Raw genomic sequence first — 26,206 nt, forward strand, 5'->3', positions numbered from 1 at the left:
GCAGTCGGAGGACTTATTTAAATATTTTTCTAACTGAAACATCTCATTGAAGGAGTGAAAAAAACTTAGAGAATGGCTAGAAGGGGCCAAAATGGATTAACCCTATAGTAAATTCCATGCCATAGTAAGTTGTCTTGTAGCAAGATTCCAGTGGGCAAAACAACTAACACAGGTATATAGTAGACGACTGTGTTTGCTCCTGAGGTAGAGTGGGTTCTTTAGAGCTTACTGTTGCCTTCAGTGGTCAGATTACCTGGAACCCACCATACTGGGTAAGGGAGACTAGCTTTGCTTTAGGGTCCTAGGAAGCTAGCATTTAATTGAGAAGGACAGTACATTAAAGCAGTGCTTCTCAAACTGTGTGTGGTAAAGCACCAGCTTATTTCTTTTCAATTCAGGTAGACTAATAATTTTGTAAAATATGACAAGCATAAATAACTAGAAAAAAAGAAATTTAAAAAGACATACAAAATGTAACCTCCATTTAAAAAATATTAGATCCAACAGACTAAAATTACTTAGTCAAATTGCTGGACCACACTTTGAATAGCACTGGTTTAAAGGGTGGACTGTCCTGATGTGCCCACACATGGACTTGGATCAACTGTCCACGGAATTGATTAGGAGATCTGTTTGACTAGAATGAATGCTCAGTGGTAAGGAAAGGTGCTTGTGTTTTGAGGTGAGACCAGGCTGAAAATTGAGCTTATTCTTCATTCTGTAGCCTGAAAAGATTTGAGCAGGAAGGGGGAGTCTGTGATGTAATTGAAATGGTAACTTTGGAAATGATTTTCATGTTTAAGATTGATTTTAGGGGTAAAATGAAACACAGTGGGACTTTCAAGAACTAAGTCGTGAGAGTTTAAGCAAAAGACGAGTAATAAATACCTGGTCAATTCTGAGGCTGCAGAAGTGAAGACGGAACAGTAGCAGAAATATTTACTGACTACCTATTATGTACTAAATATAGTACTAAGCTCTTTACATAGGCTATCTCGTTTCATCTTTACAACAACCCTGTGTGGTAGTACTATTAACCTCATTTCTCAGATGAGGAAACAGGCTCTAAAAAAGGTTGAGTCACTTGCCCCAAGGTCGCTTCAGATGAATGGAGTGATTGTCAGTTGGTTGGAGTGTGTAACGCAGAACCCAGATTTCTTAGGTTCTTAAGTGAGTGTCTAAATATAGAGGTTTTGGCAAATCTTGCTTAACATTTTTTGAGCCATGGACTTGAGGATTATCACTGTCCTTGGATACCAGATAGCCCATTTGCCATTCTCTTCAACACTTCAGCTGTTTTTTGTATAAATTTTTAGAGATTTGGCCTTGAATAGAAGAGATGAAATGGTTTAGCAAGAGGCAGTTCTGAGGGTTATAGTCATGGCTGGAGCAAATTAACCCTACGAAGTTGATTGAACCTAGGGTGGATGATAACACTAGGCCAGAGATTCTCAATTCCAATTTTTAAGTGGCATTTTATAAATCTAATTCTAATCATGTAGTTCTGTAGTCTCTCCATTGTGTAGGATGAAGTATTTCATCTAGGCTGTGTTAAGTCCAGTTGGTGCCATGGCTTTCCAAATGAGCTTACCCTCTAAAAGATTAATTCTGTGAAACTATTTTGGGGTGTGAGTTTTTATTTGTTTGTTTAAGAAATAGTGTGTAATTCGTCACACATGCTATTTTTTCCCACACCAGAACTTAGAACAAGAACTTGTACACATTGTTCTAAAGAGCTGTACACTCCACCACACTATTGGTACTCAGTAAAAGTAACTCCTAGGGGAGGTGAGGAAGTCTTTTGTTAAAATGGACTACAGTGTTCATTGCTATTTGAAATACATATTCCCTAATACATGAACCTAATATTTGTAATTGTTTATTATCATACATTCAGATTGAACCCTGTCATCTGTGCTTAATTGAAATTATCTATTTTTCTTACATGTTACTAAAAATAAATTTTAATTTAATATATGGACTATTATGTATAAAATAGATAACTAATGAGAACCTACTGTTTAGCACAGGGAACGCTACTCAATGATCTGTGATGACCTAAATGGAAAAATCTAAAAGAGAGTGGGTATATGTATATGTATAACTGATTCACTTTGCTGTACAGTAGAAACAAACACAACATTGTTAAGCAACTATACTCCAATAAAAATTAAAAGAAAACAAGACCCCATATGTTTGTTCCCTGTAACAGCCAAGTACCTTTGGACTCACTCCCACCTTTAACTAGAGAAACAATGCCATTGAATATATTTCTATACCAAGCATGAGAGTTAAAGTTACCATCTTTTCATTTGGTAGAGGTGTTAATCTAATGAAGTGTGGGGATATATGTATATGTATAGCTGATTCCCTTTGTTATAAAAAAGAAACTAACATACCATTGTAAAGCAATTATACTCCAATAAAGATGTTAAAAAAAAAAAAAATCTAGGGCTTCCCTGGTGGCGCAGTGGTTGGGAGTCTGCCTGCCGATGCAGGGGACACGGGTTCGTGCCCCGGTCCAGGAAGATCCCTTGGCTCGTGAGCCATGGCCGCTGAACCTGCGCGTCCGGAGCCTGTGCTCCGCAATGGGAGAGGCCACAACAGTGAGAGGCCCGCGTACCGCAAAAAAAAAAAAAAAAAAAAAAAAAAAATCTAATGAAGTGGAGGAAGAGTCTATAATAGGTTTTAACAGCCTTGAGGTAAGAGAAAAAGAATATCAAAATCAATTTAAATGTATCTGCATATAATAAATTAAAAATTATTTTAACTTATGTTAGTGTAATATTATTGCCTTTGTTGTTGTTGCTTTGTTTTTTGTTTGTTGTGCATAAGACATTTTGGGTTGTGTTAGCTGAAAATAGTCCATGAGGATTTTTTTTACCCAGATAAAAAGTCTATCCAGAAAAAGTCATTTTTTTCCACTTGGGGGGAATGGGTGTGTGCCTGTCTGTGGAGCAAAGTTCTACAGTTCCTCATTTCTCCAGTGAAAACATTTGTGTCACTGCAGGGTTGCAGCCAGATGGTTGCTTTTGGACCAAGTACCACTCCTCTGAGCTGACCAGTCAATATTGCATATTAATGAATGGTGGTGAGCTCAGCTTTGAAAAATGCCAACGGGGTTATTTCTTACTTTTCAACAACAAATAAAAATGAAAAGGCTTCATTTCATATTAATTAAATATTATTGTTTTCATAGTTTGTCTCTGAGCATACATCTAGTAGATTTTTGAGAGCTGAGGTAAAAATATCTTTTATATAACCTATACTTCTGGAACTCCAAAGAAACGTGGGAAGTTATATTTAAGAAAAACAGCTCTCCTCTGCTTTTCTGGTATTCTCTGGATGACATTCTACCTGTCTTGACTTTAGCAGAGGGAATTACATTGTAAAATAGAACTTTGGATAGTAATTAAGAGGCTGCTTTTTGGCCACTAAATATTATAGTACTTATGTAAATGGACAAGAATAAATCCCATGTAGTTCTTTTTTAATTGTGAAAAATAGCAGGGGGATACAGAAACGTTTTATTTAACTTTGTAATATGTACTTTGGGAGGTTGATAAAGTATAATGCCAATAAGGTAATGATGAAATGAAGGCATTATTATACTCAGAAATAACATTTGAGGCAATCCTTTACAGTTTATAAAGTGATTTAAGTTATTCTGCATAGCAACCCATGTGAGGTAGACATTACTCTCCCCATTTTGAAATGAGGAAAGTTACGTTAACAGCACTGATAGTCATGGCAACCAGGCCCTTTAATTAAGACACATTTACATAGCCATACACAGTGTGTGTCTCAAGACTGGTGTAATGAGGATGTTGAGGGACCATGTGGTAGCAGGAGAACAGCAAGTCTGAGATACACCAGAAGAGAGACATACTTTTCAAATAGAAGACACTCACTCCCACCTCTCTTGTTATTCTTAGTTCTTTCTGGGGGCAATGGATGTGGGAACCTTTCTTTCCAGACTTCTTCCTTTCATTCCCAAGTCCATGCCTGGCAGGGAGTATGGGGTGGCCCCTGATTTAAGTGGCTTGCTTTGGTTTTAGAAATTACTCCTTTTATCACTGAGCGTGTGGGTCACCATAACTGTTCTGTGTAGACTTAGCCTATGGTGACTTCTTCTTGACTGAGGAATTGAAACAACTGGCGTGAATTTTTTAAGGCCACCATACTTTTTTTCTCTTTCTTGTTCACCCTCCTAGGGCTGAGGACGAGAAGATGAAGACTGCACATTATACCCATCAGTTAGAGATTGAGCTACCCAACCCATTGAGGGGACTCTGATTTACTGAAAGGAAACTGCTAACAGCCATCTCTCTTTCTTTTTGGTTCCCTGAGGCACAATGGTGAAGATTCACCAGAGGGGAGCTTCACTAAAATATGCTTTTTAGTCTTGTCCTTAATATATGTACCTATTTGGGTAGAATGTAAACTACCATTTTGCTGACACTGGCTTAAATAATTATCTTGTGCCGGTTGATTCAAGTTTACTTTGCACTCAGTCTTGCCCTTGATTTTGCGTAGGAAGGGGAACAGTCTGTGTTTATCTGGATGAGAAAAGTACAGTCACTGTGATAACCTGGGTTATTTTCTGCTTTATCTAAGCAGTTAAATCAGAATCGTATATATTTGTCCATGGGTGATAACTGACGGTGGTATGCCGTTACCATAGCAACAGGCTGCATTCTTGGTTGCTGCTAATTGCCTCCAGAATTATGAAGGCAAGGAGGTTTTCCTGCTGACAATGCATAGTGTTTGCAGAAAATGCAAAAAAGGGCCCCATCAGAGCTACTTTATTCATAACCAACAGCTTACTGGCTATATTGACTGACTTGGATGTGTTATAGGAGCTTAGTAGTGACTTACTGCTCTGTCTTCATGGTTGCTGACAAATGCTGTGCTGCTGCCTGGCTTCTGGGAAATGTAAAAGGTAAAGTGGGCTTTGGCCTTGGAGTGTTGGAAAATATAATAGCATGAGCACCTGGTTTCCTGTTCTACTTCTTCATTCAACTCCCAGATGGATCATTTTAATTACCTTCCAGATGTAGCCAAAAAAGAGAGTGAGGAGGCTACAGTGAATTCTAATGGTCTTACCATATTCCAAGGATAAAGTTTTTTAGCCTTTATTTTTCAGATAAGTTGCTTGTATTTTGTATGAAATGGATGATTCATCTTTTGGTATTTAAACCACTAAGTTTGTTTTATCTTGATATCACAATACTCGAATGTAAAAAATGTTACTTTTTAAAAAAAATTACATTAAAAAAATTTATTTATTTAATTTTGGCTGCGTTCGGTCTTCGTTGCTGTGCGCAGGCTTTCTCTAGTTGTGGTGAGCGGGGGGCTACTCTTTGTTGCGGTGCACAGGCTTCTCATTGCAGTGGCTTCTCTTGTTGCAAAGCATGGGCTCTAGGAGTGCGAGCTTCAGTAGTTGTGGCATGCGGGCTCAGTAGTTGTGGCTTGTGGGCTCTAGAGTGCAGGCTCAATAGTTGTGGCGCACAGGCTTAGTTGATCTGTGGCATGTGAGATCGTCCCCGACCAGGGATCGAACCCGTGTCCCCTGCATTGGCAGGTGGATTCTTAACCACTACGCCACAAGGGAAGTCCCCAAAATTACGTTTTATATAAATGCTTATCTGATTCCTAACTACCGGGCAGCTGGTTCCATTTCTCTTTCTAAATCATGATTTGGATATTATTTTCCCAAAAAAACCCCCAAAACTCAGCTCATTTAAAGAAGAACATCTCAAGTTTATGGTGAAACTTTATTGTAGGTTCAAGGTGTGTAACATTTAGCAGACCTGTACAAGTGACATTATTAGCTGTCGTTTAGATAGAGATTTCCCTTTTTCAAAGTGCTTTACAATGAGGAATATTTGTCCTACTGTAGGATGTTTTTCCAGGCAAGCAATTCATTCTCTAAAGGAGTTTTCTGTATCATTCCACTGATGTCATTAAAAATGATTCCAAGGCCAATATTCTGCCATATTCTTCAGCCAGGTGATCACACATCGTAATCGGGCTGTTTCATCTCCTCTCCCACCTGCCCAGGCTGTGCCCAAGCTACACTGAGGACTTGCTCCTTTGCTTCTGAAACACAAAGCATTCTCACATCTCAGTGACTTTGCACACACTGTCCCCTTGGCTGGCCTGGAATGCACTCCCTGCCCCTGCTCTCTCAGATGCGTTTGCCTGAGGAAAGCCTGGCTCAAGTCAGTTCCAGTGTTACCTCTGCGGTGAAGCCTTCTCTGACTCACTGTCACCCCGAGTTAGGGACACCTGGGGCATTTCCCTGTTGGGCACATGCGTGTTTCACCATTACGGAGTAAGTGCTTTTTCTCTTTTGTGTTCCCGACACCTGGTGTAGTACATGGTACTCAGTGTGTGTTGGGTGAATGAGTATAGGGTCAGAGAAAGCCCATATTTTTATTCTTTTATACTGCTAAAGGAGGGAAGAAGAGAGGAACCCATGTTTCCTGAAGATATTGTGAACAGGATGGCTTTGTATTAAACAACATGCTGAAATTGTGCATCAGCCAATCTTGGACTTAACTGTGAAGTAGGCGAAGTAACTGGTCGCCTGGGCTTTCCTTGTAGGGCTAAATTCAAGCATTTCACTGGGGACTCAAACCTTAAAGAAAGAGGATAAATTAAGTCGAGACTATTTTGGGGCATGAGGGGTGGATTGTGGAATTTCTAGGGTCCCTGAAACCACCAGCACACCCATGTGTGCAGGTATCTATCTCTATGTAATGACACCAAAAGTCTGAAAGATTTATGAAGAATAACAGAAGGCACACTTGTGAAGTAAGAATCACTGCTCTACATAGTTTACTCTGAATATTCTATAATATGAACTGTAAATGTTTTAATGGGTTTTCAGTTTCTTCCTCTCTGGTAAGCTGGTGATAGCTCTTACCACGTAGCCAGGGACCATTCTCTGCCGTGATCTGGGTTGAACTCTGTTTGTGTCCTACATTGCCGACTTTCGTATGGGGATGCCTACCCCTTGAGAACCTTAATTACAAACCACAGAAAAGTAGAAAAGTCCTTGTGTTTTACTAATGTATTGATACTTGCTCCAGAGCAGGCTCAAATACCATTTCCACATACTAGATTTTTGTACAAGGCTGTCCTTCCTGTGAATATGCTTTGCCTAGTGCTGGTTGTCCACGTCATCAGTTTATGGTGCTGCCATTCTGCACCTCTTTGTTTTCAGTGGTCTCTTGATTAGATGCCTTTTTTCTCTGTGAGATGAATGTTGTTTGTGTGGCATGGCAGTAGATGGGGTGTTTTAAGCTATTTCTGAGGGAAGTGCCACTTCCTATTTGTAATTCCAGTTGAAAGTAGATCTTGCATTGCATAGAACCTGAATATGTCCTGTCTGGCATCCTTAGACCTGCTCCAATACCAGCATCTCTGGGGCATCCCTGTTTAACTCTTCTATGCCCAACACCATCTTGGGATGTGTACTTTGGGTAAGGTGGAGACAAGAGGGCCAGAAAAGCGATATCTGTGCATTGGTTTTAATTATAGAACAACATTTGAAGAGTTTTATCTGCTGGGGCAGTTTTTTTTTTTAAACCTTATTTATTTTTTTTTTTTGGCTGTGTTGGGTCTTCGTTGCTGTGCCGCAGGCTTTCTCTAGTTGCGGCAAGCGGGGGCTACTCTTCGTTGCGGCACGGGGCTTCTCATTGCGGTGGTTTCTCTTGTTGCACAGCAGGGGCTCTAGGTGCGCGGGCTTCAGTAGTTGTGGCACGAGGCCTCTAGAGCACAGGCTCAGTAGTTGTGGCACATGGGCCGCTTAGTTGCCCCTCAGCATGTGGGATCTTCCTGGACCAGGGCTTGAACCCGTGTCCCCTGCATTGGCAGGCAGATTCTAAACCACTGCACCACCAGGGAAGCCCTGCTGGGGCAGTTTTATTGTAAAATTTCCAAAGACAGAAGTGATGGGCTTTAGAGAAATAGGTGGAATCAACAAATGAGAAGGAAACAAACTAGGCATGAGCATGAATAAAGACAAGATAGAATGATTTACTTGAGAAACCTTGTTCGGTACTACTGGGATCAATTAGTAACTCCATCCAAAATAGTTTGATGAGCTTGCTTTAAGACGCTGTTTTTCCTTGATGGTTCTGTCACTTGGACAGAAAACTGTACTCCCAGTCAAAGGCAGAAACAGTTCTTTTTTAAATTGAGATATAATTCACATACCATAAAATTCACTCTTTCAAAGTATAGAGTTCAGTGGTTTTAGTATATCCACAAGGTTATGCAACCATTACTACTATATAATTCCAGAACATTTTCATCACCCTAAAAAGAAAGTCCATCCCCATTAGCAGTCACTCCCATTTCTGCCTCCCACTGGCCTCTGGCAACCACTAATATTTTCTGTCTCTGAGTTTGCCTATTCTGGACATTTCATATACATACAGTTACACAGTATGTAGCCTTTTGTGTCTGGCTTCTTTCCCTGAGCATAATGTTTTCAAGGTTCATCCATGCTGGAGCATGTATCAGTGCTTCAATTATTTTTATGGCTGAATTCAGAAACATGGTTCTTGACCAGAAGATCAATGAGCAAAAGACATTCTGTCACTTTATGCTTGGAAAATTATATGGCATGGAATGAATGCCATTATAGGATAGGTCCTGAAGTTTGGTCACAGGGGAAAGACCACGGGAAAGCTACCGTAATCACAGTTAAAATTTATTAACTTGACTCAACAGAGGAGAGGGCACAGCGGGGGACTGTGGGACACCCAGCAAGATACAGGTCTTTTTATAGGGTTTGGACTTGGCTGAATGATTTTAGAAGGGACAAGGGAAGAGATGACCAACACTGGTCTGGGTGGTATCGTAAAGCTGGGGCAGTTTAGTAACTGGGTATCTCAGCAATCTTTGTTCAGGGTGGGCAAGGGACAGAGAGAGGCTGGGGAAATCATAGGGAAGAAAGCAGGATTCACAGGAGTTGTCTTGCAGCCTGATCTGGCTTCGGGAGAAATGTCTTCTGTTGGCCATGCTGCTTGCCTGGTCTGAGTCTGTTGGAGACATCACAGAGCTGATTTTCATACTCTCGTGAGGAGGGATATACTCTGGTGCTAAGATTAAGGAGCAAGTAGACTTGGCAAGATTAGGCAAGTAAGATACAACCAAACTACCAAATAGGACTAACCATTCAACCATTGTAGAGACTTCCCTTAAAATAAAATCTTAATGGTCTTCTGGCAGAATACCTTTACGAATTATATCAGAAAGCAAGGAATTCGACTTTTCAACAAACTCGTTCATATGATTAAGCACCCTTTATTCATTGCCTGCCTTGTGGTGGCCTTTATGCTAGGTATTTTATATACATTTTCTCTTGTAGGCTTAAACATAAATGAATAATTAATCTTTTCTCATTCAGCCAAAAGAGTATGTATGGACATGCCTGTATTTGTCGATATTGTCATTCATTTACAAACTCACTATAGTAAGTGCTAGGCACTAGGAATAAACAAGATATGATCACTGCCCAAGAGGTTGAACAGTGCTGTTCAACAGAATATTCTGTGATGATGGCCCAAGACAGTATTCATAGCTGCATGTGTCTCTTGAACACTTGAAATGTGGCTCATGAGACTGAGGAACTGAATTTTAGTTTTAATTTATGTTTAATTAATTTAAATGTTAATAGTGGCACATGAGGCTAGTGGTGACCACTTTGGACAACATGGCTCTAGAAATTCACAAAGAAGAGAAAGAAACACAGGTGCTCACAATTCAGAGTGTGAAGTGTGCTCCAATACAGGTCCCTCTGATATGTTCTAGGAGCACAGGAGACAGCCTCTGATGGTGGAGGTGACAGGGAAAACACCCAGAGGAGAGGAGCTTGTATGGAAGTGAGACTTCAAAACAAAATAATAATAATAGTAGTAATAATTAATAATAGTAGTATTAATTATTATTATTTTGGCAGAGGAGGAGGGGAGGAAGTTGAGAGGGTCATTCCAGGCCAAAGCTATAGTGTGCAGAAGCATTGAGGCATTAAAAACATGTCTGGGGCTTCCCTGGTGACGTAGTGGTTGAGAGTCCTCCTGCCGATGCAGGGGACATGGGTTCGTACCCCAGTCCGGGAAGATCCCACACACTGTGGAGCGGCTAGGCCCGTGAGCCATGGCCGCTGAGCCTGTGCATCCGGAACCTGTGCTCCGCAACGGGAGAGGCCACAACAGTGAGAGTCCTGCGTACCACAAAAAAAAAAAAAAAAAAAAAAAATTGTCTGCAAGTTCAGGAAAATGTGTGTGGCTTGGTAGGGTCTAAGTGTAGGTCACTGTAATATTACCACTATGTGACATGGCTCTTGTGGGAAAGGCCTAATTTAACAGATTAAAAACAAATTTAACATTTTTAGCACTTATTGTGTGGTATACATTGTTGGAAAAATGGCCACATTTATCACTTAAAATAGATGCGTGAGTTGCCCTTAGGATCCCCATTTTACGGAGAGAAAACTGAGGCCTAGAAAGGCAAAGGAATTTGCCTGAGGACACAGAGTGGACAGAGTCAGGATTTGAATCCAGGCCTATTTTACTTCAGAGATCAATATCTTTATCAGTGACCCTCAATCTCTCAATTTAAATTTTTCTCAGTTTGGAATTGTGATGGATTTCCCTTGGTCTGTCTTCTGTGACTCACTCTCACCACTAGAAGTCCACCTGTTTTTGTTTTTGTTTTAATTTTCTGATTTCATATTGAAAATATTTTCTGGCCAAGAGACTGATATGAGATAGTCTACTCCATTAACTAAGCATTTCATGAACTCAGGTTTTGAAAATACCTATATTGACAATTCCTTTCTTTTTCTGTATATTTATGGCACTAGGAGCCTTTTATATCCAAAAATGGAGTGGTTAGGGAATTAGTCCGTTAAATTGGAGAACCCAGTGCATTCATTCCCAAATTTGAATGGGCTCCCGTGACCATAATGCCCAGAGAATTCTTGCTTCTCCATGGGGGGAATGACCTGTTATTTGAGCCTCTCCACATCTTACCCTAAAGGTCATGACCCTGGGCTCTGGCTTCTTTCTTCCTTTTTGCCCTTTTCTGAGAGCTAATCTAAGTGACTGGTTAGAAGTTCTGCTATCCTTAACGAAGAGGAACTTAACTGAGAGATCTCTGCACCTGTCTGGCAGACACAGTCAAGTCCTGAAAATATCCCTTCCTGGCTGAGAAAGCACTTGTGCTCTATGAGGACTTTTTTGTTTTGTGTTTTTCAATTCAGATGCGAAAGAACTCATTTGCTGTTATTTGCTGAATTTCCCGAAAAGTGCATCTCAAAGTCATAGCAAGGTACATCTAACATTTGTACCTGCCCGGTCCTGAGAGTGTGAAGATGGGTAATAAACAGCACCTGTTTGGATCAGCACACACTCCACTGCTGATGCAGACAGAGGATAAGGACGGGACAGGCAGTATAGAGGGTCTAAGAGGGTCCAGCAGATATTATCCAGAGTTGGAGCCATCTTCCTAGAGGGAGGACTAGCAACAGGTCCTACAAGGAGGGCAGGACTTACCTGAGCAGAGAAGGGGCAGAGATACAGGGAAGGGGGAATAATGAGAGAACGGTTTGTTTGGCTGAAGTAGAAAATGCAACTTTGACAGCACATTAAAGTCACCTGCAGAGATTTAAAAACAATTCTAAAGATTCTGGTTGGTCTGAGTTGTAGCCTGGGCAGCTGGCTTTTTTAAGCTTCACAGGTGATTTTCAGGTACAGCCTCAGTTGGGGACCATTGCCATAGTCTCCTTACTTAGAGTGCAGTCCTCGGACCAGGAGAGCCGGCCCCACCTGGAAGCTTGTTAGAAATGCTGAATTTCAAGTCTCATCCCAGACCTAGAGAATCAGAATTTTCATTTTCACAAGATCCCAAGTGGCCAGTATTCACAGTAAAGTTTGAGAAGCCTTGCTCTAGAGAAAAAATGAGAGATATGGTTGAAGAGGGCAGATTACCTAACCAGATTTTCCCAGCCTTCTACTGGGCTAGGAATGAATTACAGGTGGGCAGTGATACTGCTTTGCCCTCAAGCCATTAGGGATGCTTGTACTTCTTGTTGCAAGAAGTCTCTGGTTATCTATATGTGCTCCATAAATATTCTTGCATTTTCTCTGGGTGCCTTGAGGGGAAAAAAGGCAGGGCAGTACCAGCTAAAGAATAGGACTGCACTCTATATCAGTAGTGGAGATCCCCTGAAGATTTTTTTATCAAAGGGTGTTAAGTGTATCATGCTGTGGTCTAGAAAGGTTTTCCTGACAGAAGCATAGAGAATGCACTGGGTGGGGGGTATTGTAGGGTCTAGGAGACATAGTAGAGGGCAGTTGTAATAATTCTCACACAAGGTGAGAGAGACCAAGAGTTAAGAGCATGGTCATGCTTAGGAATCTGTATAACATATAAATACCTGTCCCCAAATCTCCAGGGCAAAGCTTGGAAGGAACTACAACAGATATCTTTGTACCTTTTTGGAGACACCTTATAAATTTTTTTATTTTAGTTTATCCTTGTATGGCATTCTCTCAAAGAGTCAGGAAAGTTTCTGATGATTAAGATCTACTTGGCATAAATAAGGTGATAAACATTCAGCCCTAACTCTGCAGGATCCTCTAGTTCTTGGTGGGTGGGATCATCTGACTTGAGGGTTATTAGTGATTTCAAAGGAGAAAGGATAACGGTGATGGTCATCATTTGGTGAATGGGCAGCGAGGGAGAATTTCAGGAAATGGAGAGGTTAAAAGTCCAAGTATGAAAGGCTGGCTGATGTGGAGACTCAGAATGATACGTTCTAGTTGGGACAACACTTACATGGGAAACTGTATGTTCCAGGAGATTATTTTGTTTGGAAAAAAAAATGTTGAAATTATCAGTATGCTAAACTGCTCATTCTTAGACACCAATCTTAAGTTGTCCCCTTCCATGAATTCTTCCCGTCACCCCAGGTCATAGTTTGTTCTATCTCTTTTTCTCTCTTATTTCCTAAAATTCTCTTTAATGAGTCAAGAAGTATTTTTTTTAGTCCTGATATTTGAAAAGTTCTATGATATATTTAATATATTTCAATACTTATTTTGTAATAATGCACTTAGGGTTTTTTAAATTTTTTTCTTATTTATCAATGTATCCTATATCCCTCAATAGACTATAAGCACCTTGAGGACATGGACCATGTCTAATTCCTCTTTGTCCCCCTGGGAATTTGTGACTATGAAATTGTTCTCGGGGTGCTCATAATTGAGTGTAAATGGTTAAAAATAGTTTGCCATATACTTTTTTGTTTTCCAAGTTTGTTAATGTTTCTTTTGAGGGAAAAAAATGAAGGCGTGGAGGGAAGGCTGAAGAATCTTCAAAGATACAGTAAAAATACATAGGGCATTTTGAGCTATATTCTGCCGTTAAAAATTAAGCCAAAATGGTACCTTCAGATAAAATCTTTTTTTTGTGTGTGATTCATTTCAAAGGAGGAGGTTTTAAAAAATTATAGATGTATAGTATCTTAGTAAATAGTCCTATTTTCCTAATCTTTTTATATGATACCCATTTTCCTTAGTTGCTTTTCTCATCTTGCCATTTGGGTTTGTTTTTCTTTTTTCTCTCTGTTTGGAAGTGATACCATTTGTTTGAGGAAGGTAACTCCTGACCATGTTTGTAGGCAAGAGTGTCACTAGTCATATGGATGTGACCCACTAACACGTTTATACTGTTAGACTGTTTTATGGGAAAGTATTGAACTTAACTGCTTTAACAGTTTTACTTAGTTTCAAATCATGACATGCTATTTTTATACCTTTTCTTGGAATTAGGAAACCTAGTATTTGCCCAAATTTAAAAGGGATATATATTTTGAAACTTGGGACATTGAAAAACTGTCAGTGTCACCTAAATTTTGTGGGGAGCAGGGAATTATTTTAATTGTAGTCTGTCCTGATATTTGACATTATGGTAAAAGAAGCATGTATTACATACAGAAAACCAGGTAGAGCTTGACCAAAAAGAATGAAACTACTTTACCAGGATTAAATTTGTAAAAATATAATAAAAAAGCCTAAGATGGGGAAAACCTTTTAAAAGAAATCCTTAATAAATCAATCAGTAGTTTTTATCCTTAAAATTTTTTTATGGTATAATAATGAACATTTATAACAGAACAAAAATAACCTATTTCCTAACATTAGCCTCTCTGCCAGCGGAGGTCATAAGACTTGTTAATGCAGATGAGGCTGCCTTCTGTTGTGTGATGCTAATAGGAAATGGATCATTGCAGTTTATGGGGCACTTAGCCATTTTGGTTCATGATAAATGACTGACTTCAAGTGACATTCCTTCACTGATTTCCCACTATTCATCACCTGAAAGAATGGAACCCAAACATGAAGTTGATTTTGAAGTTGTCAAGAGTTTCACTGTGGTGTAAATCTATCATAAGCAAATGTTTTCATTGATTTAGGAAGAAATCGTATGAATGAAAACGCTCATAAGTGTTTTATGCTCCTATTTGCTTTTGTTCAAAAGCCAGTTTTGTAACTATTTTATCCTCCTCTAACTTCTGTTGCCTCTTCCCCTTCCCCACCCCCTCTCCAAACATGCTCTGGGTTTTGAAAAGTCCCTAGATTTTATCTTTGCAGATGTTTTGATGTAGTTACATTGTTTTGTTCTATAAAATCAGCCCCAAATAAGTAGGAAGAATGGAATAACTTTTAACTCATATGTCCACCTACATGCGAGGCATTATACAAAACTAGTATGGAAAACTTCTTTCACTGCTATGTTCTTGCTTTATGCTATTTCCTCCCCTTTCTCATCATCTTTTCTTGAAATATTACCTTGAAATACTCCCTATTCCCTACCCTCCTGAACACACACAATATTTCTGAGTAGGAAGGAAAAAGGCTGCCTATCTGAATAAAGTCACACTACCCTACAATTAGACTCTCACTCTTAGAGAATTATTCTCCAGCTTAATTTCAGGGAGGCCTTTCTGGCACTGTAAGGGTTACCCAAGATCCAGCCATGCTTAGCATATGCCTAAAGGAAGTTTGAGTCTTTCCTGTGTTGTCTCCGTGTTTGGAATGTAGAGCCTGTGTTTAATTCAGTATGTGTGATACCCTTCATGTTGCTGGCATTTGGAGAGTGTTTGATATCTGGCAGAACGCTATTCAGAAAAGAACATGTAAATGTTCTTGCAGATTGTGGTAGAATCATTTAGTGTAATTGAGATAATTTGCCATTTATTTCATTGGTTCTTAAAGGAATTTTGGCCTCCCTTATCTATGTGCATTGTTGGAGGGAGGATGACAAGTTTTGTTTGCTTTGTAGAACTTAACAGGAGGAAGCGCATCCTTGGTTGCTGGTATCCTGGGAGGGAAGCCTGTGTGCAGAAACTCCCTCCCAGAGGCTGTCTTTTGACTCAGAACATCTTAGTTCCTAGCAGATCCACCTCCTTCCTCGCCCCCCCGCCCCGCCCCACCCTGGAGCCCAACTACTCCTTTTAGCAAATAGTATCCTTGTATAACTTGTTTCCAGAGAACTTTAGGCCCATGAATTAGAAGCATTTGAGGTGCCTGCATTCTTTTCATGCTCTAGAACCCCAAACATTTGCGAAATTTTGGGAGAAAGCCTAGAAGTGGTGGAACTGAAATATTATTTAGGTCTCCTGTGGTCATTTTTCCTATTAAAAGACTAGAAATAGCTAGGGGACATGATTTGATTACATGTCAGATAAATCCTATCAGACTTTTATTGCTTGTTGTGAGGTCTGATTGGAAATAACAAAACATCGTTTTGTTGTGGTTTTTTTTCCCAAATTTGTTGAATGAGGAATCACTAATTTGGAATACTTAGCTTGGCTCAAACCAATTCTTTAAACTGGCTAATTCTAATATGCTACACTAATTTATTACGACTGTTGAAACATATCCATCATTTGGTTTTCGGCCTGCTTCTGCATGGTGTCCATTGGTGGCATAGAGACTGGGGTGGGAGGAGGTAGCTAAAGGGAGGAAAACAGAGGAAGGGAGACAGAAGAGGAGGAAACTTTGAGAAGAGAGGCTGAGAGCATGGATGCCCTGTTAGACCATGTGCTTTTTGACAGCATTTACCACTTCTTAACTCTGCCATGTTAAAGTGAACATTGATGGCCTTTTGCTTTCTTCCTTCTCTCTTCTTTTTTCTTCTCTTTTTTCCTCCTGTCCTCTCTATGGGTGTATAAATATGTTGAAACTAAGGAAAAGCAGACTAAGATCTAAGATGCACAAGATTTTTTGAGGGGGTGGGGGTTGGAAGATTGGAGAAACATAACACACTGCCCAAAGGATGTCTCAGGATTGAACTGCAGTAATATACTTTTTGGAAGGAGGCGGGATTCCATATTCAGAGGGTCTTAATGATCACTTTCAATCTATGTTGCCAAACCTTTTGAATGCAGCATGTTCTTAAAGTCTATATCTTCACATGGCACGTTTAAGGTAAAACTTGAAGTGTATATACACTGTATTCTTACCCCCTGGGTGCCATTACTGTCATTTATTAGACTTGCACAGAAACCACCAAGTAATCTCTCAGATTTACACTAAAAGTAGAAAAAGAAGTTCCCAAAAGGAAAATTACTATGCTTTGGGAGGGTTTTTTTTTTTTAATTCTGAAATGTATGGGTGTGGGGGGGAATTCTTAGAAGGACTAAACTATTAAACATAAATATAACATTTTTCAGAGACTTTCTAATTGGTTTTGAAAGTCTCACTAAAGAATAGGTTAGCTGTTAATGATCTTCTCTCTTCACTTACTGATTCAAAGGTGTGATGTTAGTTTTATCCTGTAGGCTGTTACTCTGCTTCTTTGCACTTCAAAAAGATCTAAGGTCACTGATTATGACTTTGCCACTTCCTGCCCTATTGATCTTACAAAGGGGTTTTGTGGGGTTAGACCTCACTGTAAAGAAATCAGCCCAAGTAAAAATTCTCGATATTTGCATGTCCATTAAATTCAACACATTGGCTTCTTATTTGAACCTGTTTTATTGTATAATTTATAAGGTAATACTTATTGGGACTTTAAGAGTTCTACTTATAAGAGCTGAAATGCTTTTTGCCTTCCTTTTCTCCCTTTTTGAATCCATGATGAATCATCTACTAAGTAAGATGAATGGATGAATGTGTAGTTGAGTAAGAAAGCCAATCAAGCAGGAGCTGATACTGTGTTGAGGAACAACCAGTCAGAAGGTGTTTATATCTCTATGAAATTCTATTGATCTACAACACCCCCCAAAAAAGGCATTATTAACACCTTTTAGTCAGTTGCCCCTCATAGAATTTTCTCTTCTTTTGAAGTAGCAGGACTGACAGATCTTTCCTGAGGTTGCCTCTTCCTAGTTATCGTCAGTGAGGGACTGTTGTGTTCAGGCTTGAGCTAGCAAATCAACACATCTGCTTCTGAATCAGTACAGTATTTCAAATCTTCATTAGCTAAGCCCATATTATTGTTTTCCTGACTGTGGTAATTCTCTGCTACAAGGAGTTGTCAGTCATATGTCTTTTGGTGGAGGAATACTGGAGCTAAGCTGGTAGGAACATCAAGCAGACAAATCAAAAGTGATATTTCAGGTTTGGGTTTTATAGTTACTACTTCACACTGTCCTGTGATTTTTCAGCACTTCAATATTTGAGGTACAGTTGCCTCCAGAGTAAATTTAAACATGCAGTCCCCACCACTCTTGAGTTTATTTTTCTAATAATATTTTTCATTTAGATGAAAAAAAGTATGTCTGACCTTTCTCCAGAACTCCAGATACATACGTGCAACTGTCTGCTTTATACCTCCATTTGTATATCTAATAGGTATCTCAAATATAATACATGTAAAATGCAACTCTTGAATCCCCTGCATAGCCACTCCACCTACCTCATATCTGCTTTTCTCCTTTTCTTCCCCCTTTCAGTTAATGACAATACCTAGTTGCTTAGGTCAAAAACCTAGGGGTTATTTTTTAAAGTTTTTCTCTCCTTGAGCCTATCCCCATTCAATCTGCCAGCAGGTTTGTCTCCAGAATAGGTCCTCAGTCTGTCCCTTTTCCCACCATAGTTCCAACCACCATCTTCTCTTACTTGAATGACTGCAGTGGCCTTCTCCCTCTTACAATCTCTTCTCCATTCAGAGCCAGAGTTATCCTTTTAACAGAGATCATACCCTCTCTGTCCCAAAACGCTATGGCAGCCTCCCATCACTCCTGGAACAAAATCCAGATTCCTTGCCCTATAAGGCACTTCATGGTCTGGTATCTGGCTACTGGTGCTGTCTTATCTCCTATCATTTCCCTCTAACTTACTGACCTTCTTACTCAAGTGTCCCCAGCTCATCCCCACCTCAGGGCTTATACCTTAGCTCTTCTTTGTCTGAAATGCTCTTTCCCCATAGCTCCACATGGCTGACTTATTCCTATTGTTCAAGACTTACCTATCAACTCCTTACCTGTCAACTCCTCAGAGTGGCCTTCCCTGAATATTTCACCTAAATTCTCCCTCCCCGGTTTCTCTTCATCCCATTACCTATTTTATTTTATTCTTAGAAGAAAGGTCACTATCTAAAGTTCTTATTTACTTCTTTACCTATTTACTATAATTCCCCATCTCCCCTAGAATGTAAGCTCGATGAGGGCAGGGACCTTGCCTATCTTCTTTGCTGATATATCTCCAGTACCTGCAACACTGTTTGGTATGTGCAGTAGGTGCTCAATTAATAATTGTGGTTGAATTAGTGAATAAGAATATTTAGGTCTCCCTTCTCAGAGTGTGGTCCTGGGCTGGCAGTGTGGGTAACATGGGTGCTTGTTAGAAATGCAGCGACTCAGCCGCCGTCCAAGAGACCAAACCAGAATCTTCCTTCACAGCATCTCCAGGGCTTTTTGTGGCACATCAAAGTTGGAGGTCATGGCTCTGAGCCGTGTGGCTGACAGGGTCTTGGTGCTCCGGCCAGGTGTCGGGCCTGTGCCTCTGAGGTGGGAGAGCTGAGTTCAGAACATTGGTCCACCAGAGGCCTCCCAGCTCCATGTAATATCAAATGGCAAAAGCTCTCCCAGAGATCTCCATCTCAACACTAAGACCCAGGTCCACTCAACGACCAGCAAGCACAGTTCTGGACACCCTATGCCAAACAACTAGCAAGACAGGAACACAACCCCACCCATTAGCAGAGAGGTGGCCTAATATCATAATAAGGTCACAGACACCCCAAAACACACCACTGGACATGGTCCTGCCCACCAGAAAGACAAGATCCAGCCTCATCCACCAGAACACAGGCACCAGTCCCCTCCACCAGGAAGCCTACACAACCCACTGAACAAACCTTAGCTACTGGAGACAGACACCAAAAACAATGGAAACTACAAACCTGAAGCCTGCAAAAAGGAGACCCCAAACACAGTAAGTTAAGCAAAATGAGAAGACAGAGAAACACACAGCAGATGAAGGAGCAAGATAAAAACCCACCAGACCAAACAAATGAAGAGGAAATAGGCAGTCTAACTGAAAAAGAATTTAGAGTAATGATAGTAAAGATGATCCAAAATCTTGGAAATAGAATGGAGAAAATACAAGAAACGTGTAACAGGGACCTAGAAGAACTCAAGAGCAAACAATGATGAACAACACAATAAATGAAATTAAAAATACTCTAGAAGGAATCAATAGCAGGATAACTGAGGCAGAAGAACAGATAAGTGACCTGGAAGATAAAATAGTGGAAATAACGACTGCAGAGCAGAATAAAGAAAAAAGAATGAAAAGAATTGAGGACAGTCTCAGAGACCTCTGGGACAACATTAAGTGCACCAACATTCAAATTATAGGGGTCCCAGAGAAGAGAAAAAGAAAGGGACTGAGAAAATATTTGAAGAGATTATAGTTGAAAACTTCCCTAATATGGGAAAGGAAATAGTTAATCAAGTCCAGGAAGCACAGAGAATCCCATACAGGATAAATCCAAGGAGAAACACACCAAGACACATATTAATCAAACTATCAAAAATTAAATACAAAGAAAAATTATTAAAAGCAGAAAGGGAAAAACAAAAAATGCCATACAAGGGAATCCCCATAAAGTTAACAGCTGATCTTCAGCAGAAACTCGGCAAGCCAGAAGGGAGTGGCAGGACATAATTAAAGTGATGAAAGGAAAAAACCTACAACCAAGATTACTCTACCCAGCAAGGATCTCATTCAGATTTGATGGAGAAATTAAAACCTTTACAGACAAGCAAAAGCTAAGAGAATTCAGCACCACCAAACCAGCTTTACAACAAATGCTAAAGGAACTTCTCTAGGCAAGAAACACAAGAGAAGGAAAAGACCTACAATAACAAACCCAAAACAATTAAGAAAATGGTCATAGGAACATACATACAAATAATTACCTTAAATGTAAATGGATTAAATGCTCCAACCAAAAGACATAGACTGGCTGAATGGATACAAATATAAGACCCTTATATATGCTGTCTACAAGAGACCCACTTCAGACCTAGGGACACATACAGACTGAAAGTGAGGGGATAGAAAAAGATATTTCATGCAAATGGAAATCAAAAGAAAGCTGGAATAGCAATTCTCATATCAGACAAAATAGACTTTAAAATAAATACTATCACAAGAGACAAAGAAGGACAACACAGAATGATCAAGGGATCAATCTAAGAAGAATATATAACAGTTGTAAATATTTATGCACCCAACATAGAAGCACCTCAATAGTTAAGGCAAATGCTATCAGCCATAAAAGGGGAAATTGACAGTAACACAATCATAGTAGGGGACTTTAACACCCCACTTTCACCAATGGACAGATCATCCACAATGAAAATAAATAAGGAAACACAAGCTTTAAATGACATTAACGAGATGGACTTAATTGATATTTATAGGGCATTCCATCCAAAAGCAACAGAATACACATTCTTCTCAAGTGCTCATGGAACATTCTCCAGGACAGATCATATCTTGGGTCACAAATCAAGCCTTGGTAAATCTAAGAAAAGTAAATTGTATCAAGTATCTTTTCTGACCATAACGCTATGAGACTAGATATCAATTACTGGGAAAAATCTGTAAAAAATACAAACACAAGGAGGCTAAAAAATACACTACTTAATAACCAAGAGATCACTGAAGAAATCAAAGAGGAAATCAAAAAAATACCTAGAAACATATGACAATGAAAACACGATGACCCAAAACCTATGGGATGCAGCAAAAGCAATTCTAAGGGGAAAGTTTATAGCAATACAAACCTACCTCAAGAAACAGAAAACATCTCAAATAAACAACCTAACCTTACACCTAAAGCAGTTAGAGAAAGAAGAACAAAAAAACCCAAAGTTAGCAGAACGAAAGAAATTATAAAGATCCGATCAGAAATAAATGAAAAAGAAAGGAAGGAAACAGTAGCAAAGATCAATAAAACTAAAAGCTGGTTCTTTGAGAAGATAAACAAAATTGATAAAGCATTAGCCAGACTCATCAAGGAAAAAGGGAAGAAGACTCAAATCAATAGAATTAGAAATGAAAAAGGAGAAGTAACAACTGACACTGCAGAAATACAAAGGATCATGAGAGATTACTACAAGCAACTCTGCCAATAAAATCGGCAACCTGGGAGAAATGGAGAAATTCTTAGAAAAGCACAAACTTCCGAGACTGAACCAGGAAGAAATAGAAAATATAAACAGACCAATCACAAGCACTGAAATTGAAACTGTGATTAAACATCTTCCAACAAACAAAAACCCAGGACCAGATGGCTTCACAGGCGAATTCTATCAAACATTTAGAGAAGAGCTAACACCTATCCTTCTCAGAGGGAGGAACACTCCCCAATTCATTCTATGAGGCCACCATCACCCTGATACCAAAGCCAGACAAAGATGTCACAAAGAAAGAAAACTACAGGCCATTATCACTGATGAACATAGATGCAAAAATCCTCAACACACTACTAGCAAACAGACTCCAGCAGCACATTAAAAGGATCATACAGCATGATCAAGTGAGGTTTATCCCAGGGATGCAAGGATTCTTCATTATATGCAAATCAATCAATGTGATACACCATATTAACAAACTGAAGGATAAAAACCATATGATCATCTCAATATATGGAGAGGGCCTCCCTGGTGGCGCAAGTGGTTGAGAGTCCGCCTGCCGATGCAGGGGATACGGGTTCGTGCCCCGGTCTGGGAGGATCCCATATGCCGCGGAGCGGCTAGGCCCGTGAGCCATGGCCGCTGAGCCTGCGCGTCCGGAGCCTGCGCGTCCGGAGCCTGTGCTCCGCAACGGGGGAGGCCACAACAGTGAGAGGCCCGCATACCGCAAAAAAAAAAAAAAAAAATCAATATATGGAGAAAAAGGTTTCGACAAAATTCAACACCTATTTATGACAAAAACCCTCCAGAAAGTAGGCATAGAGGGAACTTGCCTGAACATAATAAAGGCCATATATGACAAACCCACAGCCAATATCATTCTCAATGGTGAAAAACTGAAAGCATTTCTACTAAGATCAGGAACAAGACAAGGTTGCCCACTCTCACCACTATTATTCAACATAGTTTTGGAAGTTTTAGCCACGGCAATCAGAGAAGCAAAAGAAATAAAAGGAGTCCAAATTGGAAAAGAAGAAGTAAAGCTCTCACTGTTTGCAGATAACATGATACTATACATAGAGAATCCTAAAGATGCTACCAGAAAACTACTAGAGCTAATCAATGAATTTGGCAAAGTAGCAGGATACAAAATTAATGCACAGAAATCTCTTGCATTCCTTTACACTCATGATGAAAAATCTGAAGGAGAAATTAAGGAAACACTCCTATTTACCATTGCAACAAAAAGAATAAAATACCTAGGAATAAACCTACCTAAGGAGACAAAAGACCTGTATGCAGAAAACTATAAGACATTGATGAAAGAAATTAAAGATGATACAAACAGATGGAGAGATATACCATGTTCTTGGATTGGAAGAATCAACATTGTGAAAATGACTATACTACCCAAAGCAATCTACAGATTCAGTGTAATCCCTATCAAACTACCAATGGCATTATTCACAGAACTAGAACAAAAAATTTCACAATTTGTATGGAAACACAAAAGACCCCAAACAGCCAAAGCAATCTTGAGAAAGAAAAGTGGAGCTGGAGGAATCAGGCTCCCAAACTTCAGACTATACTACAAAGCTACAGTAATCAAGACATTATGGCACTGGCAGAAAAACAGAAATATAGATCAATGGAACAGGATAGAAAGCCCAGAGATAAACCCACGCACGTATGGTCACCTTATCTTTGATAAAGGAGGCAAGAATATACAATGGAGAAAAGATAGCCTCTTCAAAAAGTGGTGCTGGGAAAACTGGAAAACTACATGAAAAAGAATGAAATTAGAACACTCCCAAACATCATATACAAAAATAAACTCAAAATGGATTAAAGACCTAAATGTAAAGCCAGACAGTATAAAACTCTTAGAGGAAAACATAGGCAGAACACTCTATGACATAAATCACAGCAAGATCCTTTTTGAGCCACCTCCTAAAGAAATGGAAATAAAAACAAAAATAAACAAATAGGGCCAAATGAAACTTAAAAGCTTTTGCACAGCAAAGGAAACCATAAACAGGATGAAAAGATAACCCTCAGAATGGGAGAAAATGTTTGCAAATGAAGCAACTGACAAAGGATTAATCTCCAAAATTTACAAGCAGCTCATGAGCTGAATATCAAAAAAACAAAAACCCAGTGCAAAAATGGGCAGAAGGCCTAAAGAGCCGTTTCTCCAAAGAAGATATACAGATTGCCAACAACACACGAAAGGATGCTCAACATCACTAATTATTGGAGAAATGCAAATCAAAACTACAATGAAGTATCACCTCACACCAGTCAGAATGGCCATCATCAAAAAAATCTACAAACAATAAATGCTGGAGAGGGTGTGCAGAAAAGGGAACCCTCTTGCACTGTTGGTGGGAATGTAAATTGATACAGCCACTATGGAGAACAGTATGGAGGTTCCTTAAAAAACTAAAAATAGAACTACCGTACGACCCAGCAATCCCACTACTGGGCATATACCCTGAGAAGACCATAATTCAAAAAGAGTCATGTACCGTAATGTTCATTACAACTCTGTTTACAATAACCAGGACATGGAAACAACCTAAGTGTCCATCAACAGATGAATGGATAAAGAAGATGTGGCACATATATACAATGGAATATTACTCCGCCATAAAAAGAAAAGAAATTGAGTTATTTGTAGTGAGGTGGTTGGACCTAGAGACTGTCATACAGAGTGAAGTAAGTCAGAAAGAGAAAAACAAATACCGTATGCTAACACATATATATGGAATCCAAAAAAAGAAAAAGTGGTTCTGAAGAACCTAGGGGCAGGATAGGAATAAAGACGCATACATAGAGAATGGACTTGAGGACATGGGGAGGGTGAAGGGTAAGCTGGGACAAAGTGAGACAGTGGCATGGACATATATACACTACCAAATGTAAAATAGCTAGTGGAAAGCAGCCGCATAGCACGGGGAGATCAGCTCAGTTTTGTGTGACCACCTAGAGGAGTGGGATGTGGGTGTGGGAGTGAGATGCAAGAGGGAGGAAATATGGAGATATATGTATATGTATAGTTGATTCACTTTGTTGTAAAGCAGCAACTAACACACCATTGTAAAGGAATTATACTCCAATAAAGATGTTTAAAAGAAAAAAGAAGAATATTTAGTTCCATGAAGAATATAAACTACTGAATCCATAAAAGTGAGTATAGACTGTATCTTAGTTAGAATACTCCTGCCAAATGTTCATGATAATTAAATGGCCCAAAGGCAAAGGAAGATACTTTTCTCTTCTGGTTGTTCTATTAATTTATGGCAAGGCAAATGAGATTGCCAGTTATAGTCAGTTGGCTTTTCCTCTTGCAGTCTGTGCATATAAACTAGTCATCATTTATCAGTTGTGCATATCTTGTATTTGCAACTTGCTGTGCGTGTTATATGCTTGAACAACGGAACAAAGTGTACTCCTTGCAGATGAGTCTGAAATTTTGATAAGTGCTCATTATGATGAGTACAGCTTGCACTGAACAGGCAGTAGCCATGCATATGTCTCTTGAGAAAGAAAACATCAAATTCCAGACTGAGTATGGGAAGTAGCAATTAATTTAACTGTAAAGATTCTGAATATATTATGATTTTCCAGGAATTAATGAACATATAGATAATGAACACTTACATATTTATTTTGTGACTGTAAATCTTTGCAAATCAAGTATAATACGTTGGCTGTATGCCTATGATTAAGGCAGAAGAGAGGAGAAAACTGAAGGATCTTTTTCTTTCCCTTGCTGTGGTTTGCTAATAAATGTCAAAAGGCTGCAGGCCATATACTCACCAAAGTTAAAATATGATAAAGATGTTTTGTTTTTGTTTCTTTTATTGCTGAGACCACATCAGAATTCTTCTTAGCCTCTTCTTTCCAGTATTCCATTGTGTTATTTTTTGTCATTTGATGGATAATGTTTTCCTCTCCACTCACTTTGGAAAAGTAGCAGCCTTCAAGGTAAGAGAGTTTTTCTCATTGACTTTCTTCATGAATTTCCCAATCCTCAACTTTCTGTGTTCTCTAATGCATGTTAGTAATTTTTCCTTAGGAGATTTGGGCACGTTTCCTTCCCCCTGTTCCATTGAGAAACCCCCAAATACTGAGTTCTGCCATATTCTCTAACAATAGAAGCTTTAGTTATATGCAGCAATATATTATCCTTTGATCAGTTTTCCTGATGGGAAGTACCACACCTTCACCTCTAACCAGGAGTCCAGAGTCTGTATTTTTGGCTGACCTTTAGGTCTGGCAGAATTAAGGTTCATAATTTCTCTGTTATTTGAACTTAACTTTCCTGTTGATTGGGATTTGATTTTGGGCCTGGATGAAATCCCATTTTTAAATTAGAGTGGTACTCCAAACACTCAGTTATTGACCATCAATACAGAATAAGAGTTTTAAAGTGATTCTTTCTCATTACATCATGGAAAAATTGATAATGAATTGACATCTTTTTTTTTTGGCTGCGTTGGGTCTTTGTTGCTGCACGCGGGC

General features: G+C 39.4%; 1 protein-coding gene across 1 annotated transcript in view; it reads left to right on the forward strand.

Annotated features, from left to right (window-relative positions):
* The first annotated feature begins 6,167 nt into the window (after positions 1–6,167).
* The window catches only part of LOC132502485 (NAD kinase 2, mitochondrial-like), a 40,794-nt gene continuing 20,755 nt past the window's right edge, over positions 6,168–26,206 (forward strand). The window contains exon 1 of the mRNA XM_060118361.1: positions 6,168–6,337. Within this exon, the coding sequence (XP_059974344.1) occupies positions 6,168–6,337 (170 nt within the window). The remainder of the gene's footprint in view (positions 6,338–26,206) is intronic.

The sequence above is a fragment of the Mesoplodon densirostris genome, chromosome 15, assembly GCF_025265405.1.
Source record: "Mesoplodon densirostris isolate mMesDen1 chromosome 15, mMesDen1 primary haplotype, whole genome shotgun sequence".
In the NCBI taxonomy this organism is placed as follows: domain Eukaryota; kingdom Metazoa; phylum Chordata; class Mammalia; order Artiodactyla; family Ziphiidae; genus Mesoplodon; species Mesoplodon densirostris.